Source organism: Phyllobates terribilis, unplaced genomic scaffold (assembly GCF_046119375.1).
Source record: "Phyllobates terribilis strain yellow unplaced genomic scaffold, ASM4611937v1 Scaffold_7__3_contigs__length_470593459, whole genome shotgun sequence".
NCBI classification, from domain to species: Eukaryota; Metazoa; Chordata; class Amphibia; order Anura; family Dendrobatidae; genus Phyllobates; species Phyllobates terribilis.
This window is the reverse complement of record NW_027362767.1, coordinates 130,039,514-130,058,800: the sequence shown is the minus strand read 5'-3', so window position 1 is coordinate 130,058,800 and position 19,287 is coordinate 130,039,514. Positions and strand designations below refer to the sequence as shown.

The 19,287-nt window shown below is 46.1% G+C and overlaps 1 protein-coding gene across 1 annotated transcript; it reads left to right on the top strand.

The window, feature by feature from the left end:
- Window positions 1-10,986: 10,986 nt before the first annotated feature.
- On the top strand, window positions 10,987-18,874 carry VTI1B (vesicle transport through interaction with t-SNAREs 1B). The gene is made up of 6 exons (XM_073639145.1): window positions 10,987-11,178; window positions 13,744-13,802; window positions 14,559-14,741; window positions 15,042-15,215; window positions 15,659-15,720; window positions 18,465-18,874. Exons 1-6 carry the CDS (start codon window positions 11,082-11,084, stop codon window positions 18,559-18,561), a joined length of 672 nt encoding a protein of 223 aa, XP_073495246.1. The 5' UTR covers window positions 10,987-11,081; the 3' UTR covers window positions 18,562-18,874.
- The last annotated feature ends 413 nt before the right edge of the window (window positions 18,875-19,287 follow it).

The following is a 19,287-nucleotide window of genomic DNA, read 5'->3' as shown; positions in this document are numbered from 1 at the left end:
CCGACTGAAAAATGCTCAAGTTTCCCATAGACTTACATTGGGCTTGTTGCTCGGGTCGAGCACCCGAGTATTCCAATGTGCTCGACCCGAGAATCGAGCACCCGAGCGTTTTAGTGCTCGCCCATCACTAGGGAGGACAGTTCAAAGTGGATATGTTGTTCCAGAAGTTTTGAGGCATAGGGGAGGAGTGATATGGGGCGATGGGTCAAGGGAGGGCTTTTTGAGGATGGGTGTGATCGAGGCATGTTTGAAGCATGAGGAGAAGACACAAGTTGTTAGTGACAGGTTGAAAAGGTGGATTACGGTTGGGATGAAGATAGTGCTAAGGTTTGGGTTGAGGTGGGACTGGATTGGGTCAAGTTCACAGGTGGTGAGGTGTGATTTGGAGAGTAAAGAGGAAACTTGATCTTCCGTAATGGTGGAGAAGCTGGTTTTGGAGGACGAGGATTGAGTAGGCATGAGGAGGGGCTGGGGGAACTTTTGTCAAAAGCTTTGTCTGATAGTGTCTATCTTCTGCTTGAAGAATGAGGCTGAGATTGTTATGATCTGCAACAAGTATTAAGGAAAGATAGGGGAAAGCTGTCCCTACAGTAAGACTAAGCTGAATCCCTACGATGTAGCAGACTGCCTGTTCCTCGTGAACAGACCTGCCTATGTCCTCGGCTAGTCTGAACGAATACCTATAGCATAAGGGGAGGGGTCCCTAAAAGAACTAAGGACTGGGATAAAAATGGGACACCTCCTAAACAGAGAAGTTGTTGCACAAAACAAAAAGACAAACTGACAAAAAGGTACTAGAGGTCCCAGAAGGACCAAACAAACTGACAGAGAAAGGCACAGAAGCACCTGGCTAGAAAGACAGGCAAACGCTGAAGTCCAGCACAGCCAAAAGGGCGGAGCGGGAATATAAAGGCAAATGGTCACATGACCGCAAAAACAGGAAGGAAAAAAAACAAACAGGAGGGTTCTAACAGTACCCCCTCTTTTATGAGGATCCTCCAGGCCCAGGCCTATCAGGAAACCTATTGTGGAAAGCTTTAACAAGCCTAGGAGCAGAGACATCATCCGTCCTTACCCAGGAATTGTCTTCGGGACCGAAACCCTTCCAGGAGACAAGATACTGTAATCTCACTCTATGCCATCTAGAATTCAAGATACGAGAAATGTCATATTCGCCGTCTTCCACCACAGGAGGAACTGTGACAGTGACGTCCCTATCAGATACGTCAGCCTTTTTCAACAAGGAAACATGAAACACAGGATTAATCTTCCAGGAAGTAGGGACATCCAACCTAACCACAGGCGGGTTAACAACCTGAAGCACCTTAAATGGACCCACAAACTTAGGACCCAGTTTTTTAGAGGGAATCCTCAACCACAGGTTCTTTGAGGACAACCAAACCATGTCACCCACAGTAAACAAAACCTCCTTACGTTTCCTGTTTAAATACTTCTTGGACTTCTTGTTAGCCTCTTGAAGGTTGCAACATACATTAGTCCAAACTCTCTCCAAATCACCGGAAAAATTCTCCTCCTCTGGCACCGCCGACCCCAATTTGGAGAACGAACCAAAAGACTGATGTCTCCCAGTACAACAAAAAAAAGAACACCCAGCAGAGGAGGATGTATGATTAAGAGCAAATTCTGCGAGAGGCAGACCACCCCTCTTGATTGTCCGCCACAAAACAACGCAAAAACTGTTCAACATCCTGGTTCTTTCTTTCAGTCTGTCCATTAGACTCAGGATGATAACCAGACGAAAATGACAAATGGACTCCCAACCTGTCACAAAAAGCACGCCAAAAGCAAGCCACAAACTGAGGTCCTCTATCAGAAACAATATCCGTGGGAACGCCATGAAGCTTGACAATCTCCTTAACAAACGCCTTAGCGAGTGTCTTGGCGCAGGGCAACTTAATGAATGGAACCAAATGATACATCTTACTAAAACGGTCCACGACCACCCCGATGACCGTAAAACCCTCGGACACAGGAAGATCAGTAATAAAATCCATTGTGAGATGCGTCCAAGGCGCACTAGGAACCTCCAGAGGGCAAAGCAGCCCCGCAGTAGGAGTATGTGAAGCCTTTGACCTAGCACACACAGTACATTGACGCACCCACTTGATGACTTCTTTCTGCCATCCAGGCCACCAAAAACTGCGACTGATAAGTCTATTAGTCTCAAACTCCTGGATGACCTGCCAACCGAGACTCATGACACTCCACGAACAAGTCTCTCCTAAAGGTTCTAAGCACAAACAACCTCCCATGGGGAGTGTTAGATGGAGCATCATCTTGAGCCTTCAGAATCCCATCCTCCAAAACGGAGTCCAATGCCGTCACCACAACTCCTTTCTGTAAAATGCTCTCCTCCTCCTCGGCACCGACCGTAGGAGAGAAGCTGTGAGATAAAGCATCGGCTTTAACATTCTTAGTACCAGGGATATAGGTAACAGAAAAATGAAACCGAGAAAAAAAAGTGCCCACCTAGCTTGACGGGCATTCAAGCGCTTGGCAGCATCCAGACAGATCAAATTCTTATGATCTGTGAAAACCTGAATAGGAAATCTAGCGCCTTCCAAAAAATGACGCCAATGTTCAAACGCGAGTTTAATAGCCAGCAATTCCCGATTAACAACATCATAATTCAGTTCGGTTTCCGAAATTTTTTTCGATAAGAAGGCACAAAGATGTACTCCACCCTTGTTCTCCTGAGACAAAACTGCTCCGACCCCCACCGATGAAGCATCGACCTCGACCAAAAAAGGATTGGTCTCATCAGGCTGCATAAGGATAGGGGCAGAACTGAACCTCTCTTTGAGATACTCAAACGCTTCAATGGCCTCAGTGGTCCACTGGGCCGTATTCACACCTTTCCTGGTGAGATCGGTTAGAGATTTAACAATTACAGAAAAATTCTTAATGAATTTCCTGTAATAATTGGCAAAACCCAAAAATCTCTGCATAGATTTCAAACCAATAGGCCTAGGCCATTCCTGCACAGCCTGAACCTTCACCGGGTCCATCTCAAAGCCCTCGCTGGAGACAATGTAGCCCAAAAAACTAATTTTCTGCACAGCAAACTCACATTTCTCCAGCTTAGCAAAGACTGAATTATCACTCAATAACTGCAAAACTTCATGTACACTCTGCCAATGGGACTCTAGATCTGGTGAATAAATCAAAATGTCATCCAAATACACAACCACATTCTTACCAATCAAAGGTCTCAGGATGTCATTAATAAGGTTCTGAAAAAATGCAGGTGCATTGGTAAGACCAAAAGGCATCACCAGATTCTCAAAATGACCTAACGGAGTGTTAAAAGCAGTTTTCCATTCATCACCCTCCTTCACACGTAACAAATTGTATGCCCCCCGGAGATCAATTTTAGAAAACCACTTGGCCCCCACTAACTGGTTAAACAAGTCAGGAATTAACAGCAATGGGTAGGAATTGCGTACGGTAATCTTATTAATTTCACGAAAATCCAGACATGGATGTAAACCCCCGTCCTTTTTTTTTAACAAAGAAAAATCCAACTGCCACAGGCGACTTAGCAGGTCTAATGTGACCGGCAGCCAGGCTAGTCTGTATGTATTCCTCCAAGGCCTTTCTTTCAGGAATAGTCAGATTAAACAAGCGACTCTTGGGAAGAGTAGCTCCAGGAACAAACTCAATAAAGCAATCATAATCCCTATGAGGAGGTAAAACTTGCGACTCCTCCTCCGAAAAAACCCTCCAAAAATCTTGAATAGGTACAGGTAATTCCCCTTTTTCCACAGCCGCAATGCGACCATTACAACATTTATCCTAGCACTTCGGACTCCAAGACTTAATCACATTAGTAGACCAGTCCAGCAAAGGATTGTGCAGTTTTAACCAAGGCAATCCTAGAACAACTGGAGAGGGCAAATTATCCAAAACAACCAAGTCCAAAATTTCTTGGTGAACTCCATTGATAGTGAGAGGAAATGCAGCAACCTTGTAATACATTTCAAGGGAGTATTATCAATTGCAATCACAGAAATAGGTGATGACAAAGGTTTGGATTTCAATTTAAGGTTTTCCAAAAACCCTTAATGTGATTGATAAAGTGTTGAACCACAATCCACAAATACCTGAAATTCAATCAAATCTTCCTGCAAAGTGGTACTCCCAGAAAGAAATACTCTTGCAGAGCGTAAACAGGCTATACGGGTGTAACTGACCTTTTTTTTTTTTTCTCTACTTAAACGAAGCTCACAATACTTAATCAACTGGTCAGCTTTACCACAATAAAGACACAATCCCTCAGCGAACCTCTGGTCTCTTTCCTGAGAGCGGAGTGACATCGCCGCAAGCTCCATCGGTTCTCCGCCCTCAGAGCAGATTTTCTGGGGACTAGGACCTGACATTACAGGAGTCTTTACCTCATTCACCCTGGACCTCAGACTCCTGTCCACACAAACAGCTAATTGCATGGCATCCTGCAGAGTCTCGGGTGCCGGGAATGCAATTAGCAGATCCTTAACCCTTTCACTCAGACCAGCAAGAAATAAACCTTTCAGAGCAGGAGCATTCCATAAGACTTCTGAGGCCCATCTTCTGAAGTGTGTGCAATAATTTTCAACATCACCTGACCCCTGATTCAAATGCCTGAGTTCTGCCTCAGCAGATGAGATTCTATCAGGATCGTCATATAATAGCCCCATAGCAGAAAAAAATTCTTCTACAGACCTTTAAGCATGGATCATTAGGTTGGAGAGAAAAGGCCCACCCCTGTGGTTCATTGCGCAAAAGTGACATAATAAAACCAATGCGCTGTGATTCATTCCTAGAGGACCTTGGTCTCAAATGAAAATATAACAAACAAGCATTTTTTAAAGGAAAAAAAATCTTGCTGTTTAACATAAAAAAACATCAGGCAGTCCTACCTTGGGTTCCACAAAATGCGCTCCAGAACAGCTACTCACGTGTTGCTGTAGCTCGGCCACCTCCAGAGACAATCCCTGCAAGCTTTGAGCCAAATCCTGGATGGAAACCATACTGATCCCCGAATTTCTTTCCTTTTAGTTTTTTGGGCTGGACTTACTGTTATTATCTGCAACAAGTACTAAGGAAAGATAGGGGAAAGCTGTCCCTACAGTAAGACTAAGCTGAATCCCTACGATGTAGCGGACTGCCTGTTCCTAGTGAACAGACCCGCCTATGTCCTCGGCTAGTCTGAACGAATACCTATAGCATAAGGGGAGGGGTCCCTAAAAGAACTAAGGACTGGGACAAAAATGGGACACCTCCTAAACAGAGAAGTTGTTGCACAACACAAAAAGACAAACTGACAAAAAGGTACTAGAGGTCCGAGAAGGACCAAGCGAACTGACAGAGAAAGGCACCGAAGCACCTGGCTAGAGAAACAGTCAAACGCTGAAGTCCCAGCACAGCCAAAAGGGCGGAGCTGGAATATAAAGGCAGATGGTCACGTGACTGCAAAACACAAGATGGGAAAAACATACAAACAGGAGGGTTCTAACAGAGATGAGAGGAGAGGGAGGAGGCGCTGGGGGATGGAGGAGAGAATTGAAGGTGTTGAATAGCTGTTTGGGGTTGTGTGACAGGGAGGATATGAGAGATAAGTATGTTTGTTTTGCAACAGTGAGTGTGGACTTGAAAGTAGTGAGGGACTGTTTGAATGCGATGAAGTGCTCATTGGAGTGGGACCTTTTCCATCTACCCTCAGCAACCCTGGAGGCGCGTCGCAGCTCTTTGGTTAGGCTGGTGTGCCAGGGTTGCCTATTGATTGTGCGAGCTTTGGTATGTGTGAGAGGAGTGACTGAATTGAGGGCTGCAGCTGTTGTGGTGTTCTATAAAGCGGCAGCAACATCCGCGTCATGTAAGGAACTGACGTCTGTTAGAGGGAGGAGGGATTCAGAGAGTGAGTGTAGATCAAGGTGTTTAAGATTTCTGCGAGGGTGTGTAAGTTTGTGGAGTGGGGATTGTTGCCCTGGAGAGGAGAGGGTAGAGAATGTAAGTAGGTTGTGGTCAAAAAGAGGGATAGGGAACAGAGGGGGGTGAAGATGAGGTCCAGTATGTGGCCATCTTTGTGAGTGGGGGCAGAAGACCATTGAGCAAGGCCGAAGGAGGAAGTGAGGGATAGAAGCTTAGAGGCAACTGAGGGGGAAGTGTCAATAGGGATGCTGAAGTCGCCCATGAGGATAGTGGGGATGTCAGCGGAAAGGAAATGAAGTAGCCACGTGGTAAATTGGTCTAAGAAGGTGGTGGCTGGTTCTGGGGGACGGTAGATGACGGCCAGTTGGAGGGGGAGTAGATGCGCACACAGTGCACTTCAAAAGAGGGGAGAGTAACGGAGGGTGGCAATGGGATTTGGGGGAAGGCGTAGTTGTCTGATAGGAGAAAACCTACTCCTCCACCATGCTTGCCGTTTCAGGCGGGGGGGTGTGGGGAAAGGTGGAATCCACCGTATGAAAGTGCCGCTGGAGAGACAGTGTCAGAGGGGGGGTGAGCCAGGTTTCAGTGATGCCGAGGAAGGTAAGTTTGCTAGTGGTGACAAGATCATGGATGTGGGAAAGTTTGTTGCAGACGGAGGGGGTTTTCCATAAAGCACCTACATCAATGAATACTTTTTGGAGCTAAATAAAGTTATTTGGTGGGACATTGCTTAAGCCCTTGGATTACCATAAGAACTGGGATGAGTATATTGGTTCATTTAAATGATTAAAGAATGTGTCTGTTGTAATTCAAATAAAGTGTTTACTCTGTCTGTTTATTTAACTCTTTACTTTAATTGTTTGGTCATGAAAAGGTCTGATTGACACCTTGTCATCACCAAACAAGAGCTGGGTATCAGCTAGTCCCATTTGGCTAATCTTCATTAGCATTTCTATTCATGTAATTTATGCGTTCTCCTGCAAGCTATTTTTAGCCTGGGAAGGTGCCATTAGGCAAACATTTTCCCTGGCCATAATTAACATTTCACAGCTGATTCATTAGCCACATTTTCCCCCGATCAGCACTCAGCAGCACTTTGGACACTACGTATTTATTTTGTGTCCAAAACGCTGTGTTCTTATGCCGCATTTTTGTTGTCTGTACATGTGAATCCACTGCATATAATGACACTTCAATCTGTAAAAATGTGCAGCGGAGACTAGCGTGTCAGCTACAGAAATTGTCATGCTGCGGGTGAGTTTGGGTACGTGGCCACAATCAGGAGCCACTGCAGGTTTGACGCTGCGAGTTTATACTGCGTCAAACCCACAGTGTCCAGATGTTACAGTATAGTGGATGGGATCTCTAGAAATCCCATGTTCGCTATGCGTGCATCAGAGGCTGCGTGTCACTCGTGGACACTGACATGCGGCGCGTCTTTAAGGACCGCAGCATGTCAAATTCTCTTGCGGAGTCGCTAGTTTTCACAACAGAAATTTGACCACTGAAAGTATTGAATGCTGTAAATCTGCATGGTTCAGTGAACACATGTGGATTTACCTGTGTCCAATAGAATGCAACATTTTGGATGCAGAAAAAAATTTACGTCCAAAGCGCTGCTCTGTCCGGATCGTGGGCACAGAGCCTAAAATTAAAAAAAATGGCGTGGGCTCCCGCGTCATTTTTATAACCAGCAGAGGGAAAGCCAACTGCTGGGGGCTGATATTAGTAGCCGCGGAAGGGGCCATTAGCTAAAAATGTTCCCTGGCTATTAAAATCAGCCCACAGCTGTTTGTTTAGCCTTTACTGGCTAGATTACAGGGGGACCCCAGAAAAAAATTGACGTAGGGCCCCCCTATAAAATCTAACCAGCAAAGACTAAACTAGACAGCTGCGGGCTGATATTAATATTAATATCACCACTCAGCAGTCCCAGAAATAGGGTATCTTTAAGATGCGCCAAATCTGGCCCTTAGTCTCCACTCTTCCACACTGCCCTGTAGCGGTGGCGAGTGGGGTAATAGGGTTGGGGATCACGTCAGCCTTGTATTGGGGGCTGACGTGAAGCCCAGGTTAGTAATGGAGGGAGTCTATAAGATGCCCCCATTACTAACCGCGTAGTAAAATAGTCGCCGCCTTTTCAATAAAACACACGGCCAGAATCAAGTATTTTATTGAAATAAAACACACTGTTCTACAATTTTTTTATTACACGCCTCCACGAAGCCCTCGATCTCCTGAAAAAAAACGTAAAAAAAGAAACAAACATATCCCTCACCTGTCGTCCGTCAATGACGCAGTCCACATACTGCCGAGTGTCCCACGACGATCTGGGTCACTTCTACAGCAGTGACATAAGCCATCACTGATGTCACAGCTGTAGAAAACAGCACACTATACTGACAGGAGTGTAAAATCACCCCGTCAGTATACATGCTGCAGGAGGTCACTGGAGTTGATCAGCTGATGAGCCCCAGTGAGCTAACCATGTGGGAACATTCTTGCGAATGTTCCCAGGCTGAGAATCAGCTGATAACTGCTGGCAGCGATCCGCTAATGGTCACGTGACCATCTGCTGATGCTCATCCTGGGAACATTCGCAAGAATGTTCCCACATGGTTAGCTCACTGGGGCTCATCAGCTGCAATGTATACTGACGGGGCGATTTTACCGGAGTGATTCCGCACCGGTAATCCGGAGCACAGCACATGCGGATTACCATTGCTATACACTGTGTGCAGAATTATTAGGCAAGTTGTATTTTAGAGGATAATTTTTATTATTGATCAACAACTATGTTCTCAATCAACCGAAAAGACTCAAATATCCAAGCTTAATATTTTTGGAAGTTGGAGTGTTTTTTTTTTAGATTTGGCTATTTTAGGAGGATATCTGTTTATGCAGGTAACTATTACTGGGCATAATTATTAGGCAACTTAATAAAAACCAAATATAATCCCATCTCACTTGTTTATTTTCACCAGGTAAACCAACATCAGTGCACAAAATTTAGAAATAAACATTTCTGACATGCAAAAACCAAAAAAATTAGTGATCAGTATAGCTACCTTTCTTTATGATGACACTCAACAGCCTTCCATCCATAGATTCTGTCAGTTGCTTGATCTGTTTTCGATCAACATTGCGTGCAGCAGCCACCACAGCCTCCCAGACACTGTTCAGAGAGGTGTACTGTTTTCCCTCCCTGTAGATCTCACATTTTATGATGGACCACAGGTTCTCTATGGGGTTCAGATCAGGTGAACAAGGGGGCCATGTCATTATTTTTTCTTCTTTTAGACCTTTACTGGTCAGCCACGCTGTGGAGTAGTTGGATCCATGTGATGGAGCATTGTCCTGCATGAAAATCATGTTTTTCTTGAACGATACCGACTTCTTCCTGTACCACTGCTTGAAGGAGTTGTCTTCCAGAAACTGGCAGTAGGTCTGGGAGTTGAGCTTCACTCCATCCTCAACCCGAAAAGGTCCCACAAGTTCATCTTTGATACCAGCCCATACCAGTACCCCACCTCCACCTTGCTGGCGTCTGAGTCGGAGTGGAGCTCTCTGCCCTTTACTGATCCAGCCTCTGGCCCATCCATCTGGCCCATCAAGAGTCACTCTCATTTCATCAGTCCATAAAACCTTTGAAAAATCAGTCTTAAGATATTTCTTGGCCCATTCTTGACGTTTTATCTTATGTTTCTTGTTCAAAGGTGGTCGTTTTTCAGCCTTCCTTACCTTGGCCATGTCCCGGAGTATCGCACACCTTGTGCTTTTTGATACTCCAGTAACGTCGCAGCTCTGAAATATGGTAAAACTGGTGGCGAATGGCATCTTGGCAGCTTCACGCTTGGTTTTCCTCAATTCATGGGCAGTTATTTTGCGCCTTTTTTGGCCAACACGCTTCTTGCGACCCTGTTGGCTATTTGCCATGAAACGCTTGATTGTTCGGCGATCATGCTTCAAAAGTTTGGAAATTTCAAGACTGCTGCATCCCTCTGCAAGACATCTCACAATTTTGGACTTTTCAGAGCCCGTCAAATCTCTCTTCTGACCCATTTTGCTAAAGGAAAGGAAGTTGCCTAATAATTAAGCACACCTTATATAGGGTGTTGATGTCATTAGTCAACACCCCTCCTCATTACAGAGATGCACATCACCAGATTTACTTAATTGGTAGTTGGCTCTCAAGCCTATTCAGCTTGGAGTAGGACAACATGTAGAAAAAGTATCGTGTGATCAAAATACGTATTTGCCTCATAATTCTGCACGCGGTGTACATGGCAGACCTATTAACATGCGGTTTTAATGCATTTCCGCGGCGGAAAAACATAAAAATCGCATCTTATGCACATAGCCTAATAGCAGCCAGCAAAGCTGAGCTCTGCCACTCCTGGTAACAGGAATCTGTCACCGTTTTCTTTCCACTTAATTTGATAGCAGCCTGATGTAGGGGCAGAGACCCTGATTCCAGCGATGTCACTTACTGGGCTGTTTGCTGTAGTTTTGATAAAATCTCCGTTTTATCAGCAGGAGATCATCACTAGAGAATTAGTAAACCGGCTGCTCCTCCACATTCATGAGCTCTGTATAACCCCGCCTCCATAATGGATTAGCAGGTTTTGTCATTGATGTGACAATAACAATCTGTGACCTTGAGTTCTGTGAGCTCAAGCTGCTGAGCTCGGTGATTGGCTGCAGCGCTGTCGGCCTAATGTCAGCACAGCAGACAATAACAGACAACTGTGGCAGCACCAGAGTATAGCATAATTTATTGGTGACCAAGCTTTCTGAAAAGGGACAATCCCTTTAAGCAGTAACCAACCCCTTTAAGGGGTTAAACATGATTTTTTTTTTTTTTTTTTTTATTAACTTGCCCTGCGGTTTTATCAGGTGATTACAGACTGTGTAGGTGATTACAGAATTTCGTTCAGACTAAAATCCACGACAATGGCTACACGTCTGCACTGCAGGAAGTAGAAACTGGGCTTTCTTTGCACATGCGCAGAACACCAACTGATTTCGTGGACGCGCACGGGAGCGGGCGGAAAGGAAGGGGAAGGACGCCTGGTCACCTGATAGGAACGCCGTTGACGTCACCCGATCAGTCACATGACCCTCAGTGGCCGGTTGGTGGCGTTACAGCGATGTCGTCCGAGCACTTTGAGACGCTGCACGAGCTGTTCGCGGAGCACTATGAGCAGCTGCAGCAGATGCCGGGGAGGCTGGAGAGCTGCCGCGGAGGTGACCGCCGGCCCCACTGCAGCAGACCCGCCCGTGTTGTGCCTGGGGCGGGGTGTGCGGCTGCATAACCGGGCATATTACAAGGGGGTCTCTAATATTGCAGGAGGTCTGTCAGTTCTCTTAAAGGGGCACTCCTATTACTTCCTGCACCAAGGAACACATGACCGCTGCAGCCAATCACTGACCTCAGCGGTGACCACCAGTGATTGGCTGCAGCGGTTATGTATTCATGGTCCGGAAGTAAGCAAAGACTGGTGGGGAGTAATTTTCTTTAAAAAAAAAAAAAATGCCAGAAAATCCCTTCTAGTGCCACAAGGTATGGATGGGTCAGCAAAAAAATGTCCAGCAGGCGTAGGCTATGGCGGTGTCATCCATGATCTAGTCATATAGGGGCTTCACCCCTATAAACCCACTGCTGCAGCAGAGAGTTCAGGGGCTGGTAACTGCAGTAAGGCTGCGCCGTGCTCCGCTCGCCCCCCAGGAGGCTCCTCAACATTTCCCCTCGGCTTGATGCTTGTCCAGAGCGAGCTCTGCCTGCATTGTAGTCACCGGCCCTGCACAGGCACAACGGCCCTGCACAGGCACAACGGCCCTGCACAGGCACAACGGCCCTGCAGGAGCCCAGCGAGTGTGTGCGCACAGTGCCGGGTGCTATCATCCCTCTCTTGCTGCACACAGGGTCAAACAGTAGCTTATGGCCAGTACAGACAGAAGAGGGATGAGAGCACTTGTGCACAGTCAGTGGTGCGCTCTTGTCTGGTAGTGTGGGATCCTGTGTGGCGCGAGCAGCCGCTGCAGACAGGAGAAGTAGATGAGAGCATGTGTGCACAGTCAGTGGTGCGCTCTCATCCCTCGTCCATTGTGGGGTCCTGTGTGGCGCGAGCAGCCGCTGCAGACAGGAGAAGTAGATGAGAGCATGTGTGCACAGTAAGTGGTGCGCTCTCATCCCTCGTCTGTTGTAGGATCCTGTGTGGCGTGAGCAGCCGCTGCAGACAGGAGAAGTAGATGAGAGCATGTGTGCACAGTCAGTGGTGTGCTCTCATCCCTCGTCCATTGTGGGATCCTGTGTGGCGCGAGCAGCCTCTCCAGACAGAAGTAGATGCGAGCACGTGTGCACAGTCAGTGGTGCGCTCTCATCCCTCTTGTCTGGTAGTGTGGGAACCTGTGTGGCGCGAGCAGCCGCTCCAGACAGAAGTAGATGCGAGCACGTGTGCACAGTCAGTGGTGCGCTCTCATCCCTCTTGTCTGGTAGTGTGGGATCCTGTGTGGCGCGAGTAGCCGCTGCAGACAGGAGAAGTAGATGAGAGCACGTGTGCACAGTCAGTGTTGCGCTCTCATCCCTCTTGTCTGGTAGTGTGGGAACCTGTGTGGCGCGAGCAGCCGCTCCAGACAGAAGTAGATGCGAGCACGTGTGCACAGTCAGTGGTGCGCTCTCATCCCTCTTGTCTGGTAGTGTGGGATCCTGTGTGGCGCGAGCAGCCTCTCCAGACAGAAGTAGATGCGAGCACGTGTGCACAGTCAGTGGTGCGCTCTCATCCCTCTTGTCTGGTAGTGTGGGAACCTGTGTGGCGCGAGCAGCCGCTCCAGACAGAAGTAGATGCGAGCACGTGTGCACAGTCAGTGGTGCGCTCTCATCCCTCTTGTCTGGTAGTGTGGGATCCTGTGTGGCGCGAGTAGCCGCTGCAGACAGGAGAAGTAGATGCGAGCACGTGTGCACAGTCAGTGGTGCGCTCTCATCCCTCTTGTCTGGTAGTGTGGGAACCTGTGTGGCGCGAGCAGCCGCTCCAGACAGAAGTAGATGCGAGCACGTGTGCACAGTCAGTGGTGCGCTCTCATCCCTCTTGTCTGGTAGTGTGGGATCCTGTGTGGCGCGAGTAGCCGCTGCAGACAGGAAAAGTAGATAAGAGCACGTGTGCACAGTCAGTGTTGCGCTCTCATCCCTCGTCTGTTGTGGGATCCTGTGTGGCGCAGGCAGACAGGAGGAGTGGATGAGTGAGCACCCTCCTCACCACAGTCTGTCGCTGGGCTTGTACGGTGGACGTTCAGGGATTCAGTTCAGGCAGCTCTCTGAATTTTCTCACTGGGCCAATCAAGCGAAGAGTAAATGCGTGCAATATGGAATGAGGGGACAGCACGGACCCCTGAGACCACGACCCCATCAAGGGTACCGAGGACCCCTTATTTACAAATGAAATTAAACAATTTTTCTGAAAAACTAAAGTGAAATCTATACTGCAGGTGTGAGTCTGAGGGGCTAAGCCCCCCTATAGGACTGTGTAAGAAATTTTGATCACATTTTGGGGGAGCAGTGCGATCTTGGCAGGGCGTCCGTTTGGGTACTCGCATTACCCCCCACAATGCGACTATTTGAGTGGCTATTGCAGCCGGGGACCCACTGATGGCCCTGAACCTCGTCATGTTGGCTGTCCCTTCCCATCACCGTGCATGTGCATAGCGGAGTCCTGCCCGGCACATATGACGCGAGCTCCCAGTGGAAATGCCCAGACTTTTATACCCTACTCTGGTTTACACTATTTATATTTGTTTTATTTTTTTTTTCTACAGAACAGCATAAAAGTTTACTACGAGAATTTGACAAGAAGCATCTAGAAGCAAATGAGATGGTAAATATACTGTGATAGCCCGGAGTTTACTCTTCTCACTTGTCACATTAGTAATATACTTTAATTCTGTGTTCAAGGGGTCGTCCAACGTTGGTGCATATAGTACAAGAGATTAGAGGTTCATGTTCCCTCAGGGGTGGATAAGGTGAGGGGGGGGGGGGGGGGGACAAAAAAAAGTTTTAAAAAGAAATTGATAAACATCAAAGTTGGGATCACATTCCCTTCCCTCCCTTTTCGAGATCCAAAAGTGAAAAAATAATTCACATTTTGCATCTTTGTGTAAGCATCAGCCCGATCTATGAAAATCTAAAATTAATAACACGAAAAATGAAAATTAAAAAATAAAAATATATATTTTTTTTTTTTCTGTCACCACACATTAATCCAAAAACACAATAAAAAAAACACCATCAAAATATTGTATGTACCCCAAAAAGGTACCAATAAAAAAAAAAAATAATAAAAAAAAAAACGGTTCAGCGAATAACAGGCCATCACACCGCTTCTTCAACAGAGAAATAAAAAGAGTGATGGGTCTCCAAAAATGGCGGCACTAACCAAATTTTCTTTCTTCATAGTATTGAATTTTTGTTATATTACACACATAAGATTCTATAAATTGAACCAAAATGAGATCAGGCAACAGCAGCTTGAAGATGGATTTAAGTCCACTTTTACTTGGAACCTAAGTGGAAAAGGTGATGGTTATAGACCTGCTAGGTTTTATATGGGAATTGCTTATTTTTTTTCTTTTAGCTTTCACAAATGGAAGAAGAACTAAAAGGTGCCCCACGATTGTTCCAAAATCAGATGTCAAATAAGATGCGCACCTATAGAAAAGGCCTCGGAGATCTGCAGCGAGACGCCAGAAATGCCAATATTGGATTTGCGAACGATGACGGCAGAAAAGGGTTTTACAGCATAGAAAATGAGCAAAGAGTGAGTTATATGTAGGGGGGATGGGCACCAAGAGCTCAGGTAAGAGACCTTACACCACCATGACTGCTCTACTGGGAGCGGAAGGGTGTGATAGCGACAGCCCTGCTCTGACTACTGGGAGCGCGGTGGTGTAATGGCGGCAGCCCCGCTCTGCTGAAAGGTGGGAGCAGCTGTATCTGGTGTTGGGTATTTGCACCACAAATCTCTCTCCAGTCCTAATAGTGCTGGTGGAATATATCTGGAGTGCAGACAGCATGTTGTGCACTACATTTCTCCTTACAACCTATAATGTCATTGCAGGCGGCTTTGGATCCACAAAGATCCCTGTTTCTCCAGGGTCATGAGAGTCTGAACAGGACCACAGACAGCATCGCCAGATCCCATCGCATCGCCGCTGAGACCGACGCCATCGGCCAGGATATTGTGGAAGAGCTCGGAGGACAAAGGGAGCAGCTGGAGCGCACGAAGGATCGTGTAAGTGAGCACTGCTCTCGGGGAGCGGCTTCCGCGGCAGAGGGGACCATGCCAGGCGGCTTTTATATCTGTGGGGACTGCTCTGACTACTGAGGTAGTAGTTTTAGCTTTGCCCTGTCCTGTGTTGTCACTTGTTTAGGAACAATGTGGGGGATTTATAAGAACTCTCTACTTGTTTTGGTGCATTAACCCTTTTCTATCATAGGATGTAATAGTACATGCTACATTAGGGCCCATGTTTGAAGCGGGCTCAGGAGCTGCGCCTGCACAATGACCACCAGATGCTGTCTGTGTTACGTAGCCAGCACCCGCCTATAAAAGAAGAGTCCAGAGAACCCCATTATTGTCTCTGAAGAGCTGGAGGGAAAAAAAATGGAACATTGGCTGTTGTGGGAAGGGTCCATGTCCTCGGGTGATAACAGATGGTTTCTGATTTCTTGCAGCTTATTAACACTGGTGAAAACTTGAGCAAAAGTCGGAAGATTCTGCGCTCTATGTCCCGGAAGTGAGTTCTGCTTTACTCTATGGATGTAGTCTCACGTCTTGTTTTCACCTTCACGTATCCGGTTATAGGAAAGCCGCCTTTACATGAAACTTCTGACCGGTCAGATAAACCCGTCCGAAGTCTTCATTTTGTCTGTAATGATAGGAATATTGCAAGTACCAGGCATCCATACCAGAAAGTGAATTGCTGAGCAGCTTGAAAAAGAAGGTCACCTGCAGGAATAATATTTAATTTATTTTATTTTTTTTACTTAAACTCCTATTAGGAGCTAAACATAATTTTTGCTATTTTGGTTTAATTAAAAACTTTGTTCCATTTTTGCCTTCTATCGCTTCCACGTTGGACTGTCTATTCATTCCTGGTTGTAGAAAGAGTTAACTGAGAATCTGTCGGTGAGCTTGCTATAATAGCTGTCTGATGGGAGAGTTTGTTGCTTTATCTGCCTTTTTCCTGAGCTCTTCTCCGCTGACTAATGACCACATCAAAGTTGAATGCGCAGGAAAGCAGAGAGCCTGTAAAAGGCAAACTGACCAATTTTTAATGAATGCCAATTGCAAAAAAGTTTACTCTCAAACTTATGCATTTAAAGGGAAAGTGCTGTGATTTTTAACTTTGTATTAATAATTATTGAATATATAATCAATTATTTTTAATACAAAATTAAACATACCACTTGATTTTAGTTTTTTTTATTTATTTTTACTTTAGCCACTGGGGGCCGCCATTTTTATCTGGGGAGTTTGTAAGAGTCTAAAGGCCCCGTCACACATAACGAGATCGCTAGCGAGATCGCTGATGAGTCACGTTTTGGTGACGCAATAGCGATCTCTCTAGCGATCTCGTTATGTCTGACAGGTAGCGACGATCAGGCCCCTGCTGTGAGATTGCTGATCGTTACAAAGCTTCCTGGACCATTCCTGGGTCGTTGCGCTCCCGCTGGGCAGGGTGCATCACTGTATTTGACACCTTATCAACGACCTCGCTAGCGATTCAGAACTGAGACACGTAGAGGTGCATAAATTGGACTTTTCTGCGTTCATCGTCCCCGATTGGTGGTCGCTACTGCGTCCCTGTTTTTTCAGATCCCACCAGCGTTCTCCGGCTGTGACTCCACTTTGAACAAATCAGACATCTTTAGCGAAGTAGGTATTGTTTGGGGTCTCAAATGAGTTTCCATTTTTAATTCATTTATAGGACATCTACCAATTATCTGCTATCATTGCTCTTCAGGGAGGGAGGGCTTGGCTTCAATAGCGATCTCGTTAGCGATCTCGTTATTTGTGACGGGGCACCAGGACCGTTAAAATACTGGCAGCAGTTGTCGCGGCAGGTCTTCGCATCATGGGTGTTTCTGCCATGTCCCACTGGTTGAAGGCCTGCAATTGCAGGATCGTTTGCACGCTATTCACCGAGCTCCACTTCCCCATTGGCTCGGTCCACAGAGTCCACAAAGCCAGGCGGACAGTACGTAATTGCATCACGTCGACGAAGAAAGTTTTGAAGCGTGCAACAGGCCAAAAGAACAGAGTCTATTGATTTAAGCTTCATGTTAATTGGCGTATGAAAAACTCTGAAGCGGTTGGCCACGACAGCGTGTCAGAAAACGTGCTGTGTGGGTGTGTGTGCACGAGACCCCTAAAATATCTGCCCATGCAAAAGCATATATATACAGATAGAAGCCAAGCCCTCCCTCCCTGAAGAGCAATGATAGCAGATAATTGGTAGATGTCTTATAAATGAATTAAAAATGGAAACTCATTTGAGACCCCAAACAATACCTACTTCACTAAAGATGTCTGATTTGTTCAAAGTGGAGTCACAGCCGGAGAACGCTGGTGGGATCTGAAAAAACAAGGACGCAGTAGCGACCACCAATCGGGGACGATGAACGCAGAAAAGTCCAATTTATGCACCTCTACGTGTCTCAGTTCTGAATCGCTAGCGAGGTCGTTGACAAGGTGTCAAATACAGCGATGCACCCTGCCCAGCGGGAGTGCAACGACCCAGGAATGGTCCAGGAAGCTTTGTAACGATCAGCGATCTCACAGCAGGGGCCTGATCGTTGCTACCTGTCAGACATAACGAGATCGCTAGCGAGATCGCTATTGCGTCACCAAAACGTGACTCATCAGCGATCTCGCTAGCGATCTCGTTATGTGTGACGGGGCCTTAAGCGGGACTCTTACACACCTCACTCACGGCAGCCCTGGGCATAAGAGACTACGATTTCTCTAGCATTAGAGGCCACTCATCCTACCTGCAAATTTCAGCAGCTGCTCCCCCTAGTGGTTAAAACGTTGAAATACCAAACCTTTTTCAATTAATTTTCATATTTTACTTCATTAAAAATAAATTATAATATTTAAAACATTAATACTTTACATTTTTTTTCAATTGTTGAGAGAAACATTTTTGGATGGCACCTTTGCCTTTAAATCTATTGTCCTTAGGTTTTTTTATTTATTTATTTTCTCAAACCAAATTGTAAATAAACATTTTATTTCCCCCATGAATTAATAATGAAGGCCTTTAGCAAGATATAGGGCCATATTGCATGTGACCGATCTCTGTAGCTCCGTTCATGGGGTGGTGTGAAGTTCCATCAGATTTGGTGGGACACGGCTGCGCCCCCATAGGGTGAACATTCACTGAATGTACACTGCGGTGTTATTAGACCCCTTATAATTTGATATTACTTAACCTTATTCCATGGTATCCTAGAAACTCTTCTTTTCCTTTTGTAGGATCGTGACCAACAAGCTCCTGCTGTCCATCATCATCATCCTTGAGCTGGCCATTCTCGGCGGCGTAGTCTACGTCAAGTTCTTCCGTAAAACGTGAGCCGTCTTCGCTCTCCATGGGACCCAGTGAAGGATTTCTGATGGGCGGTGAAGTGACTGTGCCCATCGGAGGGTAATAATGTATATATGTACAGACCCTAAGTGCAGCCGGCAGTATTTCTGGATCACTTCTCTAACCGGACTATGAAGACGTCCTTACGCGTCACTCATGATAGCAAGGAGTCCGGTGAAACTTATTTCTTACATTACAAGCATTAATTTTTTCCAAAATAATATCAAATGCATTAAATTGCACTTTGTTGTTGCTATTTATACTTCTGATTGTCCAATTAAAAAAAAAAAAAATCCCTGTTTGATGGAGTGCAAAGACGGCCATATTATCACTAGGGATGGGGCTCCTACCTAGTTTGGGTTTAACTATTACTAAAGTTCAGACGCTTGGGATTGGATTTAATAAGTGGCCTATACAATTTTCTTGTTTCAAACAAAAAGAAAAAAAACACGAACCCAAGTTGTAATGTGTGAATAAGACCTTTTAAAGGGTCTGTCCATAACGTGCATAATGACAGCATTTCATCAGTATCAGATGATTTGGGGGCCGAAATCCAGAACTTGCACCGATTCAGCTCCGTCCACTGTGTAGTGGCCGTTCTCAGGTATTGCAGCTCAGCTCCCAGGGACTTGAATGTGATCTGAACTGCTGTACCTGAGAGCGGCCACTACACGCTGTACAGAGCTGTGGTGCTCTGGCCCCGTACACTACGTG

Coding starts and splice junctions, on each gene's coding strand:
- VTI1B (XM_073639145.1), top strand. CDS start 11,082: ATGTCGTCCGAGCACTTTGAGACGCTGCACGAGCTGTTCGCGGAGCAC. Junction 11,179..13,743: donor GCTGGAGAGCTGCCGCGGAG/GTGACCGCCGGC, acceptor TTTTTTCTACAG/AACAGCATAAAAGTTTACTA. Junction 15,721..18,464: donor CTGCGCTCTATGTCCCGGAA/GTGAGTTCTGCT, acceptor TTCCTTTTGTAG/GATCGTGACCAACAAGCTCC.